Source organism: Sardina pilchardus, chromosome 12, assembly GCF_963854185.1.
Source record: "Sardina pilchardus chromosome 12, fSarPil1.1, whole genome shotgun sequence".
NCBI classification, from domain to species: Eukaryota; Metazoa; Chordata; class Actinopteri; order Clupeiformes; family Clupeidae; genus Sardina; species Sardina pilchardus.
The window spans coordinates 2,487,237-2,506,195 of NC_085005.1; the positions used below are offsets into that span (position 1 = coordinate 2,487,237).

The window sequence follows — 18,959 nt, forward strand, 5'->3', positions numbered from 1 at the left end:
CGCATCTACATCTATCCCGACTACAGTGCTGGTCTTCTGCTGAAACGTCGCCTGTTTGACCCTGTTAAAAAAAAGCTTCGTGATCTTGACATGGACTACTCCCTGCTCTACCCGTCCACTCTGAGAATCATTGCTGATGGCAAAACTATGCTGTTTGACCACCCTGAGCAGGCCGATTCTTTTGTTCGAGACATTCCATCCCCATAGGCTGACGTTATTTCACTGTATGAGCGGCTGCGAGTGAGAGGTTCTGCCTCCCTCTCACTTTTGCTCCTCCTCTCGCTCTCCTCCAACTTATGTACTTTTTACGTTTTCCCTGACAAGCAGTGATGGTAGTAACATTTACTGAAGGCTTAACTGGTGGCTGGATAAGACGTATTATGATTTTGCTTTACATAGCCTGGCCTAGATGTTTTTTCCTCCTCTTCTTTCTTTCTCTATTGGTCGAATAGGCTATTGATTGACGCCTTTATTTTTCATCACAGAAATGTACTTTAATGAAACGTCTTCTTCCCATCAGTGTTATACATTGCAGACTGAGAGTCTCTTTCCTTCTGTTAGTTAGTAATGATTGTGCGTGACTGTGTGTGTTTGTGTGTGCGTGTGCGTATGTATCGCTCTCTTGACGCCTGCCCCCCTTTTCCCACTGTTTCCAATGCTGTTATGATATACAATAGTTGAACTGGGTAAAGGACTTTATATCATTCATTTGAATATTAGGAGTCTTCTTCCAAAAATAGATCTCCTAAGAGCCTGGATTGTTTACAATAAACCTAATGTAATTACAATCTCTGAGACGTGGCTGAGTAAAATTATCTCTGATGATGAAGTTAAGCTTGATGGCTATGTTCTGTATAGAGCTGATAGGGGTACCAGAGGTGGTGGCGTGGCCACATATGTCTCTTCAACTCTTTCCTCTGAGCTCATGGTACCCAGGGAAGCTCCTATGTCTTTTGAATGTCTTTTTGTTAAAATTATTTTCCATAAAAATAAACAGTTAACCATAGGGAATATTTACAGACCACCAAATTTCCCCTCAGACTCCACAAAGTATATGCTGTCTACCATAAACTCTTTAGATTGCACAAATGAGTTAATTATTCTTGGTGACTTCAACAGTAACTGGCTGGATCGCACATCTTCTAGCGACAGAAACTTGTTGGAAAGTTTAAATCTAACACAGCTTATAAAAGAGCCGACTAGGGTTGATCATAGGTCCAAGTCTCTGTTAGACTGGATTCTTGTCACTCGACCCGATCGAATTATAGACTCTGGGGTATTATCTGACTGTTTTAGTGATCACTCTGTTATTTTCTGCACTTGGAAGATTAAATTACCTCATTTGCCACCTAGAGTTATTAAGGTAAGAAAAAGTAGAAATATTGACATTGATCTTTTTTTGCAGGATATATTAAATATAAATTGGAATAGGTTTCAACTGATTCCTTTTGTTGAGGAAGCTTGGCATTTTTTCCAAAGTGAGGTTAGTAAAATAATTGATAAACATGCTCCTTGGACCTCAATTAAAGTCAAAGGTAGACATCTACCATGGGTTAACGGAGAACTTATACACCTGTTCAAAGAGAGAGATAAGGCCTGGAAGAGATCTAGACTAACAAAAGATTCTACTGACTGGACTTACTATAAACAATTAAGGAATTCCTGCACAACCAAAACAAATGATGCTAAAGCTAACTACTATAAAGATTCTTTATCTAATAACTTTAAAAATCCTAATCATTTTTGGAAAACCCTTAATAGTTTAATTAGTAAATCTGATAAAAGTCCTATTACAAAAATCAGAGGCAACAATGAGATTATTAGTGATTCTTCTATAATTGCGAACACATTTAATCAGTTTTTCTCTTCTATCTCTAATTCATGTATAGCTGACTTCCCTTATAGTGACAATAAGAGTACAACAAATACATCTTTACATAGAGGCTCCTTTTCTTTTAGAAAGATACATTCTACTGATGTACAACAGGCAATATCCAACCTAAAATCAGGCAATAGTACAGATCCTGATGGCCTTGACATTAAGTTTATCAAGCTGGCTTCTCACATCTTGGCTTATCCTTTATCCGATTTATTTAATTTATCTCTATCCACTTGCGTAGTACCTTCTATGTGGAAGGCTGCCAGAGTCACTCCTCTTTATAAAAGTGGTGACCCTCTTGATATTAATAACTATAGGCCTATTTCTATCATAAGCAGCATAGCAAAAGTTTTTGAAAAAATTGTATTTAATCAATTATCTAACTATGTCAATGATTTCTCTATCTTATCACCTCTCCAATCAGGTTTCAGACCAAACTTTTCTACCACCACTGCCCTTGTAAAATTTACTAATGATATTCTAGTTTCCTTTGACAAAAGTGAGTCTACTGGTGCAATATTCATTGATCTCACCAAGGCTTTCGATCTGGTTGACCACTACTTACTCCTTGATAAATTGTATGCTATAGGTCTCTCAAAACACACTGTTTTATGGTTTAACTCGTATCTTCATCACAGACATCAACGTGTTTCTATTCATGGTTGTTTATCACAGTCTGCAGTAATGGCAAAAGGTATACCCCAAGGCTCATCGCTGGGTCCACTTTTATTTTCTATATTTATTAATGACCTGCCTTTAATATGCTCAGACTGCCATATTCACCTTTACGCTGATGATACTGTGATTTATACTTCTAATAGGTCTATTTCCCAAATCCAGCATACTCTTCAATATGAATTTAATAATATTCAAAAGTGGTTCCTCTACAATAAACTTTTATTAAATAAGACAAAATCATACAGTATGCTATTTGCTACAAGGTCGGCCGCTAAGTATCAAGACACTAATTTACTTGTTAAATTTCTAGACAGCACATCTCTTCAGAAGGTAGAGGAATTCAAATACTTGGGTTTCTATCTTGACTCTCAATTGTCTTTCAAGGCACATATTGGTAGCATTGTTAAGAAGATTAACTGTAACATAAAACTTCTGTATCGCTCAATCAATTGCTTTACTCTGCAGGTTAGGTTACGAATAGTCTCACAGTTACTTCTTCCTATTCTTGACTATGCTGATATTGTGTATCAGAATACATCAGATTCTAATCTCCTGCCTTTAAATGTTGTTTATAATAAACTTTGTAGATTTATTTTGCGGTGCCCTTACAGAACCCACCATTGCCATATGTATGCATTACTGAACTGGTTTACACCTAAGTCCAGAAGACAGTTCCACTGGCTACAGTTTATTTTCAAATGTATCACTTTTAATTATCCCTCATATCTAAAACAATACCTAATTCCATTTAGGTCATCATATAATTTAAGACATACTGAACATCCCACATTTGTGGTCTCCACTATATCTAAGGAGAGCGGGCGCTTTGCCTTTAAGTTTAAAGCCCCCTCGGACTGGAACAACCTGCCGAGTTCTCTCAGATCTATTACATCTTTCCAAAGTTTCAAGTCATCTCTTTTTATTTATTTGCAAACAGCATGCTCATGTTACAGTTAATTTTGTTGTTGTTTTTGTTTTTGTTGTTTTCATACATATTTATCTATTTTCTACCGGCTAATACAAGCTGTCAAGGCTGCTCACTTATTTCTATTTGGGTATCCTACTAAGTACTTGTTATCTTACTGTATGTTACTTTACTATCCCATTTAACACGTTTATTTTTGGGAACTTGGGGATTTGAGTGTGGCCAGGTATAGGAGAGCTTGTATGTGTGAGTGTATGTGTGATTTGTTTCTCTGTATTGTGTTTTGTATGTTTAAGGACCCCCTCGAAAATGAGATGAATCATCTCAAGGGGCTTATCCTAACAAATAAACATATATATCTATTCTCCCTTTTTTGTAATTGTTCACTGTTATTTAATTTGTATTGCTATTTATTTGTATGTCGCTTTGGACAAAGGCGTCTGCTAAATAACCATAACCATAACCATAACATGTGATATATGTGTATGTGTGTGTGTGTGTGTGTGTGTGCATGTCTGTGTGTGTGTGTGTGTGTGTGTTATTCTGAGCAGCTTGAGAAACACACCTCGAACATGAGGTGATCGGAGATGTACGGCTGGCCTGACTGCAGGGCCTGCAGCACAAAGGAGTCCCACAGGTCAAAGAAGGAGCGCAGGTGCACCAGCACGGGGTGGGGCAGGTGGCTGATGTCCATGGTGCCTGCAGTACATGATCACAACACCATCTTTAACATCTTTGCCAACTACATAACTACTAACAAAGTCTTTTTAAAGCAAGTCACGTCACTCGGCAGCCATATTGGCCATGGGGTCGGGCAGCGAGTTAGACCGTAACAAGACCAGGCCCTATCTAAATGAATGGGGAGAGAGCTGGATGTCCATGTTCAGAGGTGTAAGGGACATAAAAATCACATGTTTGAATTCACGATCAAAATCAGACTAAAATCGCTGAAAAGGTTTGGTGGTTTTGTATCAAATTAACGCTTAAAAAGCCTTTTTCTTACTGGTAATCTTGGACTGCGCATGCGTGACCGCCAAGGATCGGCAAAATGATTGGAGCAACGGCACTGGAGGAGGCGGGACATGTGCAAACCGGTGTAAACACCCGCCATCTTTGCGTTACGAAGTTACCCCATGCATTTCAATGGGCGATTTTTCCAGTGCAGTGTCTCCTCATATATAAGTGTCTCTGCTACTAATCACTTACTGAACACCGCTGAACTGACTGGTCCCTAGGGGAGGAGACATAACGCACCTTTGGAGTAGGCTGTGGCCAGCCTTAGGGCACTACTAGAGCAGAACTACTAGAGGAGACACACACACATAACGTACCTTTGGAGTAGGCGGTGGCCAGTCTGAGAGCACTACTAGAGCAGAACTACTAGAGGAGACATAATGTACCTTTGGAGTAGGCGGTGGCCAGTCTCAGAGCACTACTAGAGCAGACCTACTAGAGGAGACACACACACATAATGTACCTTTGGAGTAGGCGGTGGCCAGTCTCAGAGCACTACTAGAGCAGAACTACTAGAGGAGACATAACGTATCTTTGGAGTAGGCGGTGGCCAGTCTCAGAGCACTACTAGAGCAGAACTACTAGAGGAGACATAACGTATCTTTGGAGAAGGCGGTGGCCAGTCTGAGAGCACTACTAGAGCAGAACTACTAGAGGAGACACACACACATACAGTAACGTACCTTTGGAGTAGGCGGTGGCCAGTCTGAGAGCGCTGTTGTGTGGAGAAGCGTTTCCTGCCATGGCTCCAATGGCGGCCCTCTCCTCTCTGTCCATCAGTAGTATTATCCTGAGGCCACACACACACACACACAATACTCAACATCTGCATTGACATGTTATCCTGAGGCCACACACACACAATACTCAACATCTGCATTGACATGTTAACAGTGTGAGTCCAACACAGCAGAGACACGTCGTCCATACCTGTTTGCTACAGCGTTCAGAGCATCCATGAACTCCATGTATCTCTCTTCATCCTCAAAATTGCATGTGTTGGCCAGGATGTCCAGATACTGTTTGTTCCAACGCATATCTACCATGATCCTGTGGTCATCTGTGGAGGACACGGAACATTTCAAACAAAACACAGATAACGTGTAAAGCGTGTCTTTAGAGCTCCAGGCGAGGCCTGGTGTGTGTGGGAGTGTGGGAGTGTGTACAGTAGGCGTCCGCACCTGTGCTGTGTGGCTGCAGCAGCTCCGTGAGGCTCTTGCCCTTCACGGCCAGTTTGCTGCTGAACACGGCTTTCAGGGCCCTGTTACCCGCCTCCAACTGCAGCAGCACTGCATCTGAGGAGACACAAGCCACATTAATGCCAACCAACCTGCAGTAATGGCTTAAATGCCTAAGATTAGTCAGCTTCTTGAATTTCCCCTGGGGATCTATACCAAACACTGGTCAACATTAGCTTTTATTAACACACTAAACCAAGCCCTGGGAGGTGTTGAGTCTCAGTAAATTCCAAATTCCAAATGTTTCAACAAAATAAAAATCAAGATGTTATATACAGTACAGAATACCAAGATTCCTCAAGTGTGAGAAGTGTGCAGAGCGGTGCTGGACTGTAGAGCTTACCTGGTGCGTGTTTGAAGCTCTTGGTGAGGTGGGACAGCCAGGTGGTGCGGAGGATCCAGTCGCTGTGGGAGGCTCTCTCCGTCAGGATGCGGACCGCCGTGGACAACAGATGTATGGCGTCCACAGCGCCCACGTCAGGGACACTGCCCGTGAAGACCTGACCCTCATGCAGCACTCCAATCTGCATCGCTCTCTGGAGGTCAGGCAGGCCGAGTGGTCGACTCCTGGACAAGGGCCACACAGATAGATGGTCATTTAAGTCATAGCACTGAATAATGAATAAATTATGGTGGAGCTCCACATCCATGGGTACAACCACTGAGCAACCACTCTGACTTTACATAATGACTTTATAGAACTCACAAGATGGTAGAGATGCAGCTAAACCACCCTCGGACATCCATCCAGAGGGATTGGATTGGATTCACAAGATCACCACATAGTTATATCGACTTAAAGGAACACAACTTTTTTTTCTCTTGTTCTAGCAACACACACACACATCTAAAGAAACAGTGAGGAGCTGCATTGTGTTGCTCTAGACTGCAGAAGGGTGTTCTTCTCACCTCTTGCCCTGCAGGCTGAGGGAGTTGAGGCAGAAGGACAGGAGCTGTCCGTCCCTCAGCACGTTGGAGAAGCACGAGTCCTCGGTGGAGAAGAGCGCTGAGGGCACCCTGTCCGGCCACACGCCCGCACACAGCAGCCCGTTCCCCCAGTCCTCCGTGTCCAGCACCGACAGCTGCCGCTCGATCACCTCCTGGGCCAGCTGGAGAAGACAGCCAGGGTTAGCTAGCTAGCAGCTTATACTTTATATCAGGGGACAGATCCAGACTACTGTGCTAATATATATAAGGCATGAAGTTGGCCTTTGGAGAGTTATCAGATATTCCATACTTTCTTCAGATTTAAAAAATAAATAGCTTGTGCCCACCAACATCTTGCCTTTTCCCTCTTATGCAGAAGATATATATATGGTACAGTAAAGCATCAGTGGTTTAGCTCTGTTGATGTCTGAGGCTATACTATCCAATGCTAACTTGTTCAGTGCTGATGTCTATGGAGGTGGTGTTGTGTGGTGGTGCGGACGGTACCTTCTGGCTAGCAGTGGTGCGCTGGCTGAGGGAGTAGGCCTCTCCACAGGCCTGCAGCAGAGCGCTGGGCAGGTCCACTCCGCGCTGCAGCTGGCTGGACAACAGGGTGGCGGCGTGGAACAGAGACGAGACGGAGGATGCTGGGGAGTCTGGGGAGGAAACAATTCAACATCAACACATCTTCAGACTTTGCACTTTGGCGACTGAAGCAAGTCAAAAATCCATACAAGATCAGATCCCAAAGGATCACAGCAATGATCTGAAGCAGCGCTGAAGCGAAGAGCTTACCCCAGATAGTGGCTTTGATCTCGGAGTGGATGGACATGAGCAGGTCACACACGCAGTCTCCGATGACCCCTGTGGTGTGCAGGAGGGTCTTCAGGTCCATGGTGTCCCAGCACAAGGCCTCGTGCTCGCCAGGGATGTAGATCTCCACTCCCCGGTTCCTCATCGCTCTGGAGATCTCCCCATGGATTGGATCCATAGCCAGAAACAACCTGCGTGAGACATTAAAACACATGAAGAACGTTGTATTAGCACTATTGAGGAGGGTGGTGCCCTTTCTGTACAGTGCAGGCAGTACTTTTGATATATTTGAAGGAAGTAGAGACATCTACATGGTCAGTCAGTTCTTATTGCTTCACATTTGGATAAGCAGAGAAGACAGAGAATAACATTAAAAAACATGACTCTTAGGCTCGCTGTTAGTCAACAATAGACACAAATCTGTATCCTAATCTGGTGTTCATGTTGCCCTGAACCCCAAAGCAGCACGCAGCCGTACCTGAAGTTGGGGTGGGGGGAGATGCTGGGGGTGGTGCCGTCGATCACTCCTCTCTCATTAATGGTCAGGGAACCACCCGGCTCCAGCAGTGCATTCAGACGGTCCAGCACTGACGCACTACACAACAACACAACAACACAACAACACACATTACATTCTGAACCACGTCCAAGCATACATACAGGTACACTCTTCCCATTTAATATTTTATCTTTAAAACAAGCACTATGATTCTAGCATTTATTTAAGGCATAGAGAGGATAAACAACATCTGTCACAATGCAGTATTGTCAGTATAGAGTTATTTCCCAACATCTAGGTGACCCTGTTCTGGAATGGGAGTCCCACTGGTGCCCTTAGCAGAGGGCTGGTTGTGCTGCTGACCTGCAGAAGTTGACGTTGTCCATGAGCAGCCAGTCCCCAGCCTGCAGCGCCTGCACCAGCATGCCGTCCAGCCACTCGAAGCCGCCGTGGCTCCAGCCGTCCTGCATCTGCGCCAGCCGCTCCTTCAGCAGGGTGAAGTCCATCTGCAGCTTGGACATGTCTGCAGCACAGCACAGGACAGCAACAACACCAACCATCAGCACCACGCAGTCAACAGCATTAAAACAACCATCAGCACACACCAGCACAACCATCAGCACCACGCAGTCAACAGCAAAACAACAACCATCAGCACCACGCAGTCAACAGCAAAACAACAACCATCAGCAAACACCAGCACAACCATCAGCACCACACAGTCAACTACAAAACACCAGAAGTCAATAAAAAAGACATTCAGCATAATCAAAGCGTTTATCAAGTCAGGTACTTGTGTTTCATGCTTCTTCAGATTAAGGGGGCCACCTACCTATGAAGACCTTCAGTTTGGTGTTGAGCTTCTGCAACAGGACAATGATGACCTCCAGTTTGTTGAGCGCCTCAAAGCTGACCGTTCCCTCTGTGCGGTCAAGCCCCTCCTCCTTTAGCCAGCGGCGGAAAGACCCCCACGTGCTCAGGAGGAACTCCGTGTCCTGCACTGCTCCGTCCAGTGACATCAACCCCCGCCGGATCACCATGGCAACCACATAGTCCACACTCTCCAGGACTTGTTGCCAGGGTCGGATGATGTCCACCTGTGCAGGTAGAAGACAGGTTCATAAAATCTCATAGAACACACTAAGTGCATAATACGTATATGATATATTTAATCATAGTGTATTACACATACACATACTGTACACATGTACATTTAGCATGTATTACTATAACAATTACCACATTATGTCCATATATGTTTCTGTACTGAACACTGAAGGACAAAGAGCCCCTACGTTTGACCACATCATATGCGGGGACTGACCTGCTCAAAGCCTCCCAGCAGCTCGGTGGTGTCCATGGCGCTGTTCATGGCCATGACGCGGAGGCGGTGTCCGGTCAGCAGGGCCAGGAGCTGCACCAGGCTGGTCTTGCCGCTGGCCGTGGGGCCCACCAGGATGGCCATCCAGCTGCGCTCCACGCACTTCATCAGGGACTCCAGGGGCCGCAGGGCGTGGTGCGTGATGGACAGGGGCGGGTCCAGGGCCACGGGCGCCCCCCCGCTACGCGTCAGCACGGAGAAGCCCACCTGAGGGGAGGAGATGGACAGGTGAGCTACGTCACACCACAACAACCACAGGTGTCCAGTAGACCTCAGACACAGAAGAGGGGTGAACAGAGGCGAGGTGACCACAACTGACCTGGAGATTGAGCGGCGTTATATGAAACTGGCGTGAGCCAGTGTAGGGCTCAAACTCTGCACCGAACACCTTCCTGAAGGTAGCCAGCACCTGCACACACAACACAACACACACCTCAGCACATTGCACACAGAGTACAGCTGACACACACTGCACATTATGGCTGAACACCAACATCCCCATATGCAGTGCATCATGCTGTGTGAGGTGGTCACCTGGGCCTTATCTGCCTCCGCCCTCATCCGGTCAGCGTACACCAGGCCCACGTGCTGTCCAGGGTTAAAGAAGCCCGGCGACTGGTCAGCCTGCATCAGCTGACACCAGCGGAAGATGTCGCGCACGTTGAACTCCCACGGTCCGCCCCTCTGACCCCACCTCCTCTCCACAGTGACCTCTTGCACCAGCTGAACGGGCAGCAAAGGGGGGACAACACACTCCATGAGCTCTCCATGATTATTCAACAGACTAACACATGATGATGGTGAACAAGATTAGGAGAAGCACAGGCGTAGAAAACAGACACAGAAAAGACAGGCTTTGTTTTTTTAAGATTAAACGCAGAAATAGCAAACATGAGACTGAAAAGACAGGCTTTTTCTTAAGACATTACAGGGCACAGGTACTAATCTCTAAATCTTCCTCTCCAGACCTTCTGCGTTCATGCTGGACTGGTGTTAACTAGAAGAAATGTCTCATAACAGGGTTATGAGGACTGCAACACAACCTATGATTTTAAGGCTGGTGTGTCCAAGCAGTGCTGTCAGTATGGGTGAGCCTATTTCAGTGCCATGGTGGCAGTGGGCACAATGTGAGTTGACATTGTAAGGTCAGCGCTGGGTTCATGCCAACTTAACAGCAGGCCTGGTTACCTAACACATAGAGAACCAATCAAACGGAAAAAAGTATTTCAGCAGAGCTCTCTCCATTGAAAATGGCAGGAAAGGACATCGCCACTTACCCGGTTGCTGAACTGAACCATTTTAGAGATTATTTGCTTATCGATCCCTGGGAAGATGGAACTCCCGATAAATTCCATGTCTTCACTGGTTTGCTGATCCACATATACCTGCAGAGGAAATGCATATTAAAAACAAACAACACAATTACATATGCTGTATGTATAGCATGAGTATGATCCCATTGACTGTTCGGAGTGCCACTGATTGTGCTGCCCACCTGGGTGAACCTGTTGAGGAAGGACTTAGGGAGGCCCTTGCGCCCGCCGCCCTGCGTGAAGGGATTCTGGCAGGCGAAGATCTTGGTCTTCTCGTGCTGCACCTGGAACCTCATGCCCAGCTCCGGGATGTTGATCTCCGCTCGGTGGTCGAAGCAGGCGTTCAGCCCCTCCAGCACCGACTGGGAGGCCAGATTCAGCTGCAAAGGTCACAGATCACAGAACAGTCAAGAGATGCTAACCGTCTTCATAAGAACACAGAGGACCAAATCAGAGCTTAGAAGGTTCTTCACTAGATCAGTGCACAGGGCTTTGGAACCTTTTAATCCATCTGATTTAATTTGTCACAATAACTCAGTTTTAAATATGCTAATAGATTTTTTCCTTAGTTTGATAAAAGTGAAACTGACAACCTACAGCTGAAAAACAACGTATTTGTATTTCAAATTAGAACATTGAGAAATGATGGCCATGGCATAGAGCCAGTCAAATGATGATGTGTAATAAGAGCAGTGGAGCCAAATGGCCAGACCTCGTCAAGGACAATCCAGTGGCCAGCCTTCAGAGCGGCCAGCAGAGGGCCATCTCTCCATGCAAACTCTCCCCCCTTGCCTCCCTCCACAGGCAGATCGGTCCCAAACAAGTCAGTCACATCCTGCAAGAACAGACAACAAGATCACCCCAGGGCCTATCAGAACAACCAACAGAGTCTATTCATTTGACTTAATTCAACTATTACAACCAGCATTCAATTCAATCCCATTCAAAGAGATTCAGGGAGTCTAGTCAGTGAACGACTGTGTGAGACTAAGGCAGAGAGATTTTGTCATCCTGGGGAATGAGAGACCTACGGTTTGTTCCGACAGGTTGATCCGGATGAGGCGGTTCCCTGAGGCTTTGGCCAGCGCTGCCACCAGGCTGGTCTTGCCCACGCCGGGGGAGCCCTCCAGCAGGACGGGCCTCTGCAGCTTCAGCGCCCGCAGGAGTCTCTGGGCGTTCATGGCCGTGGTGCCCGCCGCCAGGGTGTAGTCCGTCAGATTCCTGCTCTCGCTCTCAGGGCCTGGCACACAAGGGTTTGGGTTCAACAGGGTGCGGTTACAATCAAAGCACTGTGCTGCCGGCAAAATACAAGAGTGACTGCTGAGCATGCCATTTAAATGACAGTGCTTTTTCCTTCATTTTGTTAACTGCTCTAATCAAACTAAAAAAAATATTTCTCTAATCTCTAATTGCTCTTAAAAAATCTGCATCCATTGAAATGTGAGCCTAGATGCTTAAAGCGTGTGTTCAAAGTGCAGCTTTACCAATGGGGATGTAGAAAGGGTCGATGCCAAAGAAGTCCTCCCCCCAGGTGGGCTCTCGCCGCAGGCTGCTGTCGTAGATCCTGAGGGTGTCCTTCATCTCGTCGTCCAGTGTGGTCTCTCGGCTCAGCCTCTGCTTCAGGAAGCCCATGCAGGCCTGCCGCCACGCCAGGCAGTTCTCCGCTGCTGACACAGTGGTGCCTGTCAGGAGCACAACGGCAGGGGAACATGATGTCTGAGTTAGTGCCATCTTAGCCCTGCACAAAAGCCTGCACAACTGAATTTGACATACAGGCTTAATATGAAATATTAATACTGCTTGCTGACTTCGTATTATGCCAGACCCTGAAATATCTCAGGACAGAGACAGAGTTTAATCAAATGTGCATCTCTATCCCATTCTATGTAGATATTCATATTTGAGATGTGCCAATGTCTTTCACAGTCCAAAGAATGCCAGTGACATCACAGTATCAGCATTTCTCAGAATTTCTCATTTCTGCATGGACAGTAAGATATGAGATAATTCACAAAATCTGAGGAAAGAATAATACTGTTTGGGGTAGCAGTTACGCCAAAACAAAATGTTTTCAATCGAGTAAAGCCATTCCAATATCTGGAAAACTGTATAACCCAAGGTTGTAAAAAGCCATACATTAAGAATTCAACCATAGGGCCTGATTTGCTCTTCACCCACCTGAGCCAATTCCATCCACGTACACCAGGCAGGCAGCATGGATGAACGCGGTGCCCGTATTCAGACGAAGGTCCCACTCCACCTCCTCCTCCTCTTCATCGTCCCCCATGGTCATGAAGCCGTCCGCGTCGCGCTCACACACCTGGTTCAGGAAGTTGACCCAGGACAGGATGTCCCGCACACTCAAGATGCAGCGGCGCCCAAAGTCCTGGTTGGTCAGCCAGTCGATGAAGTCCAACATGAGCTCAGCAATGTCTTTCCCTGTGTGTCCAGAAGAATAAAAAAAACTCTGATTGACAGGCATCTTATGGCTTTCAGTCCACTGTACATGTGTAACACTGCAAATAGATCCAGTCAAAATATACTACATTACACTGACATTTACTTTAAACATTTACTATTAATTTAAACATTTACTTGTGTCTTCCTCAAATGATCTAACATGAAGTATAGCATGAAACGTGCTGCAATACAAAAGAATCCAAAGGAGGGGTCCCTGACCTTGATGGTCATGTTCGTCCATAGACAGGCCAGGGCGCAGATTGTGCTGGATGATCTGCATGAGGTCAGCACGACTGTTGGACTGGGGGCACCAGATCTCTGTGAACCTGTTCCTCAAAGCAGGAGAGAGCTGGGGAGCACAACATCAACACAACAGGACTCACTCAAACACTCCAAATCACTAGGGTCTTGATACACTGGTCAACAACGCAAAATCATCATGGATGCAAAGGTACGTTTACACTGCCATGTAGCGAACACTGCAAAAGTCGATGTGCTCGGTACGAACCTCTTTCTTGCCAAAGTCTCCTCCGGGGTTCATGGTGGCCACCAGGCGGAAGCGTGGCCCTGCGGAGATGAGCTCCACCTCCTCGTCGTCACCGCTGCCCTTCTCCGCCAGCACCAGCACCTTCTCCGTCTCCAGCACGCTGAGGACGCGCACACACAACTAGTCAGGGCACCTTCTGTGTGTGTGTGTGTGTGTGTGTGTGTGTGTGTGTGTGTCAGTGTGCATGAGCAGTAACGGTGTGCCGTATTGCCTGTGTGTTAATGAGGTGATTGGGCATGAGTGCAGTGTGCCAGTGGCTGCCCACCTGTTGAGTCTCTCCAGGACGGAGTCGTCGGCGAGGGAGATCTCGTCCATGAGGAACACGCCCTCCTCCCTCATGGCCCTGACCAGAGGTCCGTCGGTCCACTCGAACAGGCGGCCGTCCTCGTGTCCCCCCGCATGGCGGACTGGACGGAGCCCACCCAGGAAGTCGGACGTCTCCATGTGCAAGTGGCAGTTGACGGAGAAAAACCTCTGGCTGGCCAGAGCAGCAAACAGCTGGCAGATGGTGGTCTTTCCACAGCTGGAAGGGAAAAGCAGTGAAATGAAATGACTGGGCTGACTGTGGACTCATAATACCCTCTGACACGCAAACCCTATAATTATCTGAACTACATGCACATTTGCTCTGGTATTGACAATCATTTAAATGATGTGAGCTATGCTGCAATACTGCCCTTCCTGATTTTAGAAGATTTACAATTACATCAAACCAGCAGTCATTAAACTACCCTTGTTCCTCCATTTGACTGAACCAAGCCATGCCAATCTAGTAGTTAAGCCGTTTAAACAGAAAGCACCACTGCAGAGTAAAGTCACATGTAAGGGGTCGCACTGGATGCTTTAGCCATGACAGTCCTAGAACAGGTCTTACCCCGTGTCTCCCACCAGCAGAACAGACTCGCGGAACCGCAGTGCTCGACCCACGAGCACCGCCAGCCTTCTCATGCCCTGTGTCCAGACCACATGGCCAAACTCCTCAGGAACGCCCGCGATGCTGTCGATTAACGGACCTGCGCAGGACAGCGAGGGGCGGCGGTTAGAGCGGGCGCATCACCCGTCTTTGGACTTATTTAGGCACAGCAGGCACTAACAACATTTACTTCACACTCAATACCTGCCACTGCATAGTGAAAACAAGGCCAATGGTGGCGGGCAAACACACACACACACACACACACACACACACACACACACACACACACAGACACACACAGACACACACAGACACACACAGACACACACAGACACACACAGACACACACAGACACACACACACACACACAGAGACACACACAGAACTGCACTAGCCATTCCCTATACTCAATATACAATATATCATTTAAAGGAGAATTCCGGTGTGATATTGACTTTAAATGTGTTGAAACATGATACCGAGTGTGAGCGATTGTCTCAGAGCTGTTTTCGACCTGTCAGCTGTTCTCCGAAACCCGGCGGGAGCTTAGAAATAGTCAACCAGGTTTTTAACGTTTGTGCCTCGGGCATCGAACTGCCGTGCAAATAAATCACTGTTTTACACCATTAATGAGGCTCAAAGTAGCTCCATACTTTATTGGTAGACTTCTGAGGGCCCTGACATTTAAAACGAGACATCGAGAACTTTGAAAAAGCACTGGTTGTTTACTTACATGACTGTTTATTCAGGCAGTCACTTTCGAAAGTTTAGCGGTAGCAGCCATCTTGAATCTAGTCACGTGACTGATTCGTGACTGGTTCACGTAATCGCTATGTCTATGCGTGCACTAGTCATGAATCAGTCACGTGACTAAATTCAAGATGGCTGCGACCGGTAAACTTTCGAAAGTGACTGCCTGAATAAACAGTCATGTAAGTAAACAACCAGTGCTTTTTCAAAGTTCTCGATGTCTCGTTTTAAATGTCAGGGCCCTCAGAAGTCTACCAATAAAGTGTGGAGCTACTTTGAGCCTCATTAATGGTGTAAAACAGTGATTTATTTGCACGGCAGATCGATGCCCGAGGCACAAACGTTAAAAACCTGGTTGACTATTTCTAAGCTCCCGCCGGGTTTCGGAGAACAGCTGACAGGTCGAAATCAGCTCTGAGACAATCGCTCACACTCGGTATCATGTTTCAACACATTTAAAGTCAATATCACACCGGAATTCTCCTTTAATACAGCCAGCATAGCTTGTAAAATGTGCACTCACTGAACTGGGTGATGACTGGCCCATGTGAGAAGAGGACTTCTGGGTTCACTTTCCTCTTGAAATGCTTTTCTAGAATGTTCTGAATGGTCTGTGTTTCCTCTGGCTTTCGGACTCGTCCGGATAGCAGCATGAATCCTGAGAAAAACGAACAAATAAAGCTCAGATGAGACACACCGTGAGTATGAAAATGGGTGTGTATATGAATCTGTAGGCTCCACAGTTCTCCATACCATCGTCAGCTAAGAGCTGCTGCCAGTCTCGGGACGCCTCCGTCTGCTCCTCCAGGCGGTATCGCTCGGCCCATCGGAACAGGTCCCTCAGAGTGATGAAGCCTTGCTTCCCCGCAAACACACTGGAGCCCCTACGCAATGACTATACACACACACACAAATATACGCTCAGTGACCATCAAAACCTGATGAAGCAGTGAGGACAAACACTGCAAGGGGAAGTTGCCGTGGGCCAAACCTGGAGCTCTTGCATGACGTTGACCAGCTTGGTGCAGTAGGACGGGGGGAGGCTGCACCTCCTGTGCAGGATCGTCTCCAGCTCCGCACTTGGCAGCTCGTCAAAATGGAGCTCAACAAAGCGGTTCCTAAAGGCCCTCGACAGCATCTGAAATTGGCACAGGAATGAATGAAGTCAAACGCCTTCTCTTGAGTCCACGTATTCTGAAGGAGGTGACTTCTTATGTCAGAAAATACCTTGCGTCCACCGTAGAGCCCAGGAGGATTCTGGGTGGCGAACAGCATGAACCTGGGATGAGCTTTGACTACTTCTTGTGTCTCGGCCACAAAGAGCTCCCTGTTGTCATCCAGCAAACGATTAAGAGCCTCCAAAACATCGGTGGGGGCCAGATTCAACTCGTCAAGAATGATCCAGTAGCCCTTCCGCATGGCATCAATCAGAACACCTAGAGTCCAGAGGCACAGCAAACAAATGAGCTTGAATATTGAAACCGACAGTACAATCTGAGGAGGCTATTGTGCATAATGAAAGCCTGTGGGGTGGGAGAGGCCTGTACCCTCTTTGAAGATGAGCTTGCCACCGTTGTCTGAGGAGTAGCAGCCCAGGTACTCCTGGATGTCCGTGTGCTCGTGGTTGTTGATCCGCACACACTGGTTCCCTGTGGCAGCTGCCAGCCACTTGATGAGACTCGTCTTTCCCACAGACGTCTCCCCCTGGATCAGCACCGGATGGGATCTAAAAAAAATATATGTATATATATATATGAATATCACAATAATGAATATACATAATAATGAATAATATGAATATCATAAAAGGACAGTCATTTTTAATATATAATATTCATAGCCAATTAAGAGTCCAATAACCATTAAAACACCAAGCTGTCTTATATCTTGCACTTCAGTCTTCACACACACAGAAGTAATATGAGGTTATTTAAGCCTGAAGATCCTCTAATAATCAGTCAGCAGCTGAGAGTTGTTGAACTCTAAAGGCATCATGGGGGAAACACTACTGAGTGAGTGAGGAGGTCGGAGAGAGTTCTCTTACCCAGCAGACACCACTCGAGCCAAGTCGCGCAGGTTGAGCTTGACCGCTGGAGTGTGGATGTAGAAAGGGTCCACTGCCGGCTCCATCTCCCCCTGAGCTAACCAGTACTCCTCTATTGACACACAGCGGCGGTCTTTGGGCTCCGGGATTGGCTGAAGGAGAAAACAAACAAACAAACCAAAATATTTCCAACATTTCGCCAGGCAATACATTTACACAGACAATTATTTTTTGCCTTTGCTGCAGCTGAAGGAGTGTCTTTTCCCCCCCACAATTATGTGTAAAAAAACCATCAATAAATACCTGTTTCAAACACTTCACATTTCCCCCGAGGATGTGCTGACACACCAGCTTCTGCACCAGTGGGTGGGAGCAGCGGTCCAGCTGTGTGAGGAAGCTCAAGCAGAAGCCCTGTGGGACACACACGAGAGGGAACACATGAGACAGAGCGCTCTCTCACATCAGCTCAGCATCTCCCACTCCTCCAGTCCACACATGTGCCGTATGAGGGGAGCGGCGCTCTCTCTCTCTCTCCTCTCTCACCTCATAGAGGGAGCGCTGGACGCTGTAGCAGGGGTTAGCCGCGGCGTACTTGAGCGCGCGGCACAGCGTGCGCAGGCTGTAGTGTGGCTTGTGACCGGTACCGTCCACCAGGTGAGTGTGGGCCTCCTTACGCACCGTGAGGTAAAAGCTAACAAAAAAAGAGACCGCAAACACAAGACACAATGTCACACCCAGTGTCTGCCTTGTTGCAAACATTGTTGCACAAACTAGTGTAATGTCTTTGTAAAAGAGCTTTTGTTTAGATCAGAGAGGGAGCAGACCTTATGATTCCACTGATGACACTCTTGCTCATGTTAAGGCCTTTCAGGTAATCTGCTACAAGGATACGCAAGTCGGCTTCATTCTCCAGCTCCTCCACAAACAGCTCAGTGAACCTGAGAGAGAAGCAGCATTACAGAACAGCCCCACAGCTACAGTACACACACCCTCTCAGTACGGGTCTGCTGGGCACGGCCCCGGCAGCTCACCTGTTCCTGATGCCCAGGGGCAGATTCCTCTTGCCCACGTCAGTGGCGGGGTTCATGCAGGCAAACAGCCGGAAGTCTGGGTGCCGCACCAAGGGCTCTGGACCACAGAAAAATAAACACAAACAACACCGATGCCATCACTCTGAATGACCTCACCAAAAACACACACCATTCCTCAAATAAAAAAAGGTACATGGGTCAAAAGCAGAGTTTCAGAGACGGACACTGGGGGTGCAGGTGGACTGACCGGTGTCGCCTCGGTCCAGGAGCACCAGAGAGCCGGCGCTGCCCTCCAGCAGGCCACTCAGACACTCCAGAGTCTCGGCGGCGGCCAGATTGATCTCGTCCAGCAGGACCCACTCCCCTTTCTTCACCGCCTGGGCCAGTGTACCCTGTGGACACACATCAGCAACACTAATGGACCAGCTTTACACACCCACACACACTCATTCCAGTTTCACCTCCAACGCACACTCAATATCCTTCAAGATAGGCACCACAACCACAAAACAGCATTAGCATTACTGAAAGAAACTGGGACAAA

The 18,959-nt window shown here is 47.0% G+C and overlaps 1 protein-coding gene across 3 annotated transcripts in view; it reads right to left on the reverse strand.

Moving 5' to 3' along the window:
* The window catches only part of mdn1 (midasin AAA ATPase 1), a 52,851-nt gene that overhangs the window by 25,421 nt on the left and 8,471 nt on the right, over nucleotides 1-18,959 (reverse strand). For all 3 annotated transcript variants that reach the window (XM_062550107.1, XM_062550106.1, XM_062550108.1), the window contains exons 18-52: nucleotides 18,663-18,807; nucleotides 18,416-18,512; nucleotides 18,209-18,322; nucleotides 17,928-18,075; nucleotides 17,688-17,795; nucleotides 17,385-17,536; nucleotides 16,888-17,066; nucleotides 16,568-16,776; nucleotides 16,332-16,478; nucleotides 16,094-16,235; nucleotides 15,864-15,998; nucleotides 14,549-14,687; nucleotides 13,940-14,197; nucleotides 13,636-13,774; nucleotides 13,347-13,476; nucleotides 12,846-13,106; nucleotides 12,152-12,349; nucleotides 11,699-11,907; nucleotides 11,380-11,502; nucleotides 10,850-11,047; nucleotides 10,632-10,739; nucleotides 9,889-10,077; nucleotides 9,674-9,763; nucleotides 9,298-9,561; nucleotides 8,806-9,070; nucleotides 8,337-8,496; nucleotides 7,953-8,069; nucleotides 7,457-7,665; nucleotides 7,169-7,317; nucleotides 6,644-6,843; nucleotides 6,078-6,301; nucleotides 5,678-5,791; nucleotides 5,427-5,556; nucleotides 5,180-5,286; nucleotides 4,048-4,181 (exon numbers count right to left, since the gene is read on the reverse strand). In XM_062550107.1, coding sequence (XP_062406091.1) covers nucleotides 4,048-4,181; nucleotides 5,180-5,286; nucleotides 5,427-5,556; nucleotides 5,678-5,791; nucleotides 6,078-6,301; nucleotides 6,644-6,843; nucleotides 7,169-7,317; nucleotides 7,457-7,665; nucleotides 7,953-8,069; nucleotides 8,337-8,496; nucleotides 8,806-9,070; nucleotides 9,298-9,561; nucleotides 9,674-9,763; nucleotides 9,889-10,077; nucleotides 10,632-10,739; nucleotides 10,850-11,047; nucleotides 11,380-11,502; nucleotides 11,699-11,907; nucleotides 12,152-12,349; nucleotides 12,846-13,106; nucleotides 13,347-13,476; nucleotides 13,636-13,774; nucleotides 13,940-14,197; nucleotides 14,549-14,687; nucleotides 15,864-15,998; nucleotides 16,094-16,235; nucleotides 16,332-16,478; nucleotides 16,568-16,776; nucleotides 16,888-17,066; nucleotides 17,385-17,536; nucleotides 17,688-17,795; nucleotides 17,928-18,075; nucleotides 18,209-18,322; nucleotides 18,416-18,512; nucleotides 18,663-18,807 — 5,691 coding nt within the window. The remainder of the gene's footprint in view (nucleotides 1-4,047; nucleotides 4,182-5,179; nucleotides 5,287-5,426; nucleotides 5,557-5,677; nucleotides 5,792-6,077; nucleotides 6,302-6,643; nucleotides 6,844-7,168; nucleotides 7,318-7,456; nucleotides 7,666-7,952; nucleotides 8,070-8,336; nucleotides 8,497-8,805; nucleotides 9,071-9,297; nucleotides 9,562-9,673; nucleotides 9,764-9,888; nucleotides 10,078-10,631; nucleotides 10,740-10,849; nucleotides 11,048-11,379; nucleotides 11,503-11,698; nucleotides 11,908-12,151; nucleotides 12,350-12,845; nucleotides 13,107-13,346; nucleotides 13,477-13,635; nucleotides 13,775-13,939; nucleotides 14,198-14,548; nucleotides 14,688-15,863; nucleotides 15,999-16,093; nucleotides 16,236-16,331; nucleotides 16,479-16,567; nucleotides 16,777-16,887; nucleotides 17,067-17,384; nucleotides 17,537-17,687; nucleotides 17,796-17,927; nucleotides 18,076-18,208; nucleotides 18,323-18,415; nucleotides 18,513-18,662; nucleotides 18,808-18,959) is intronic.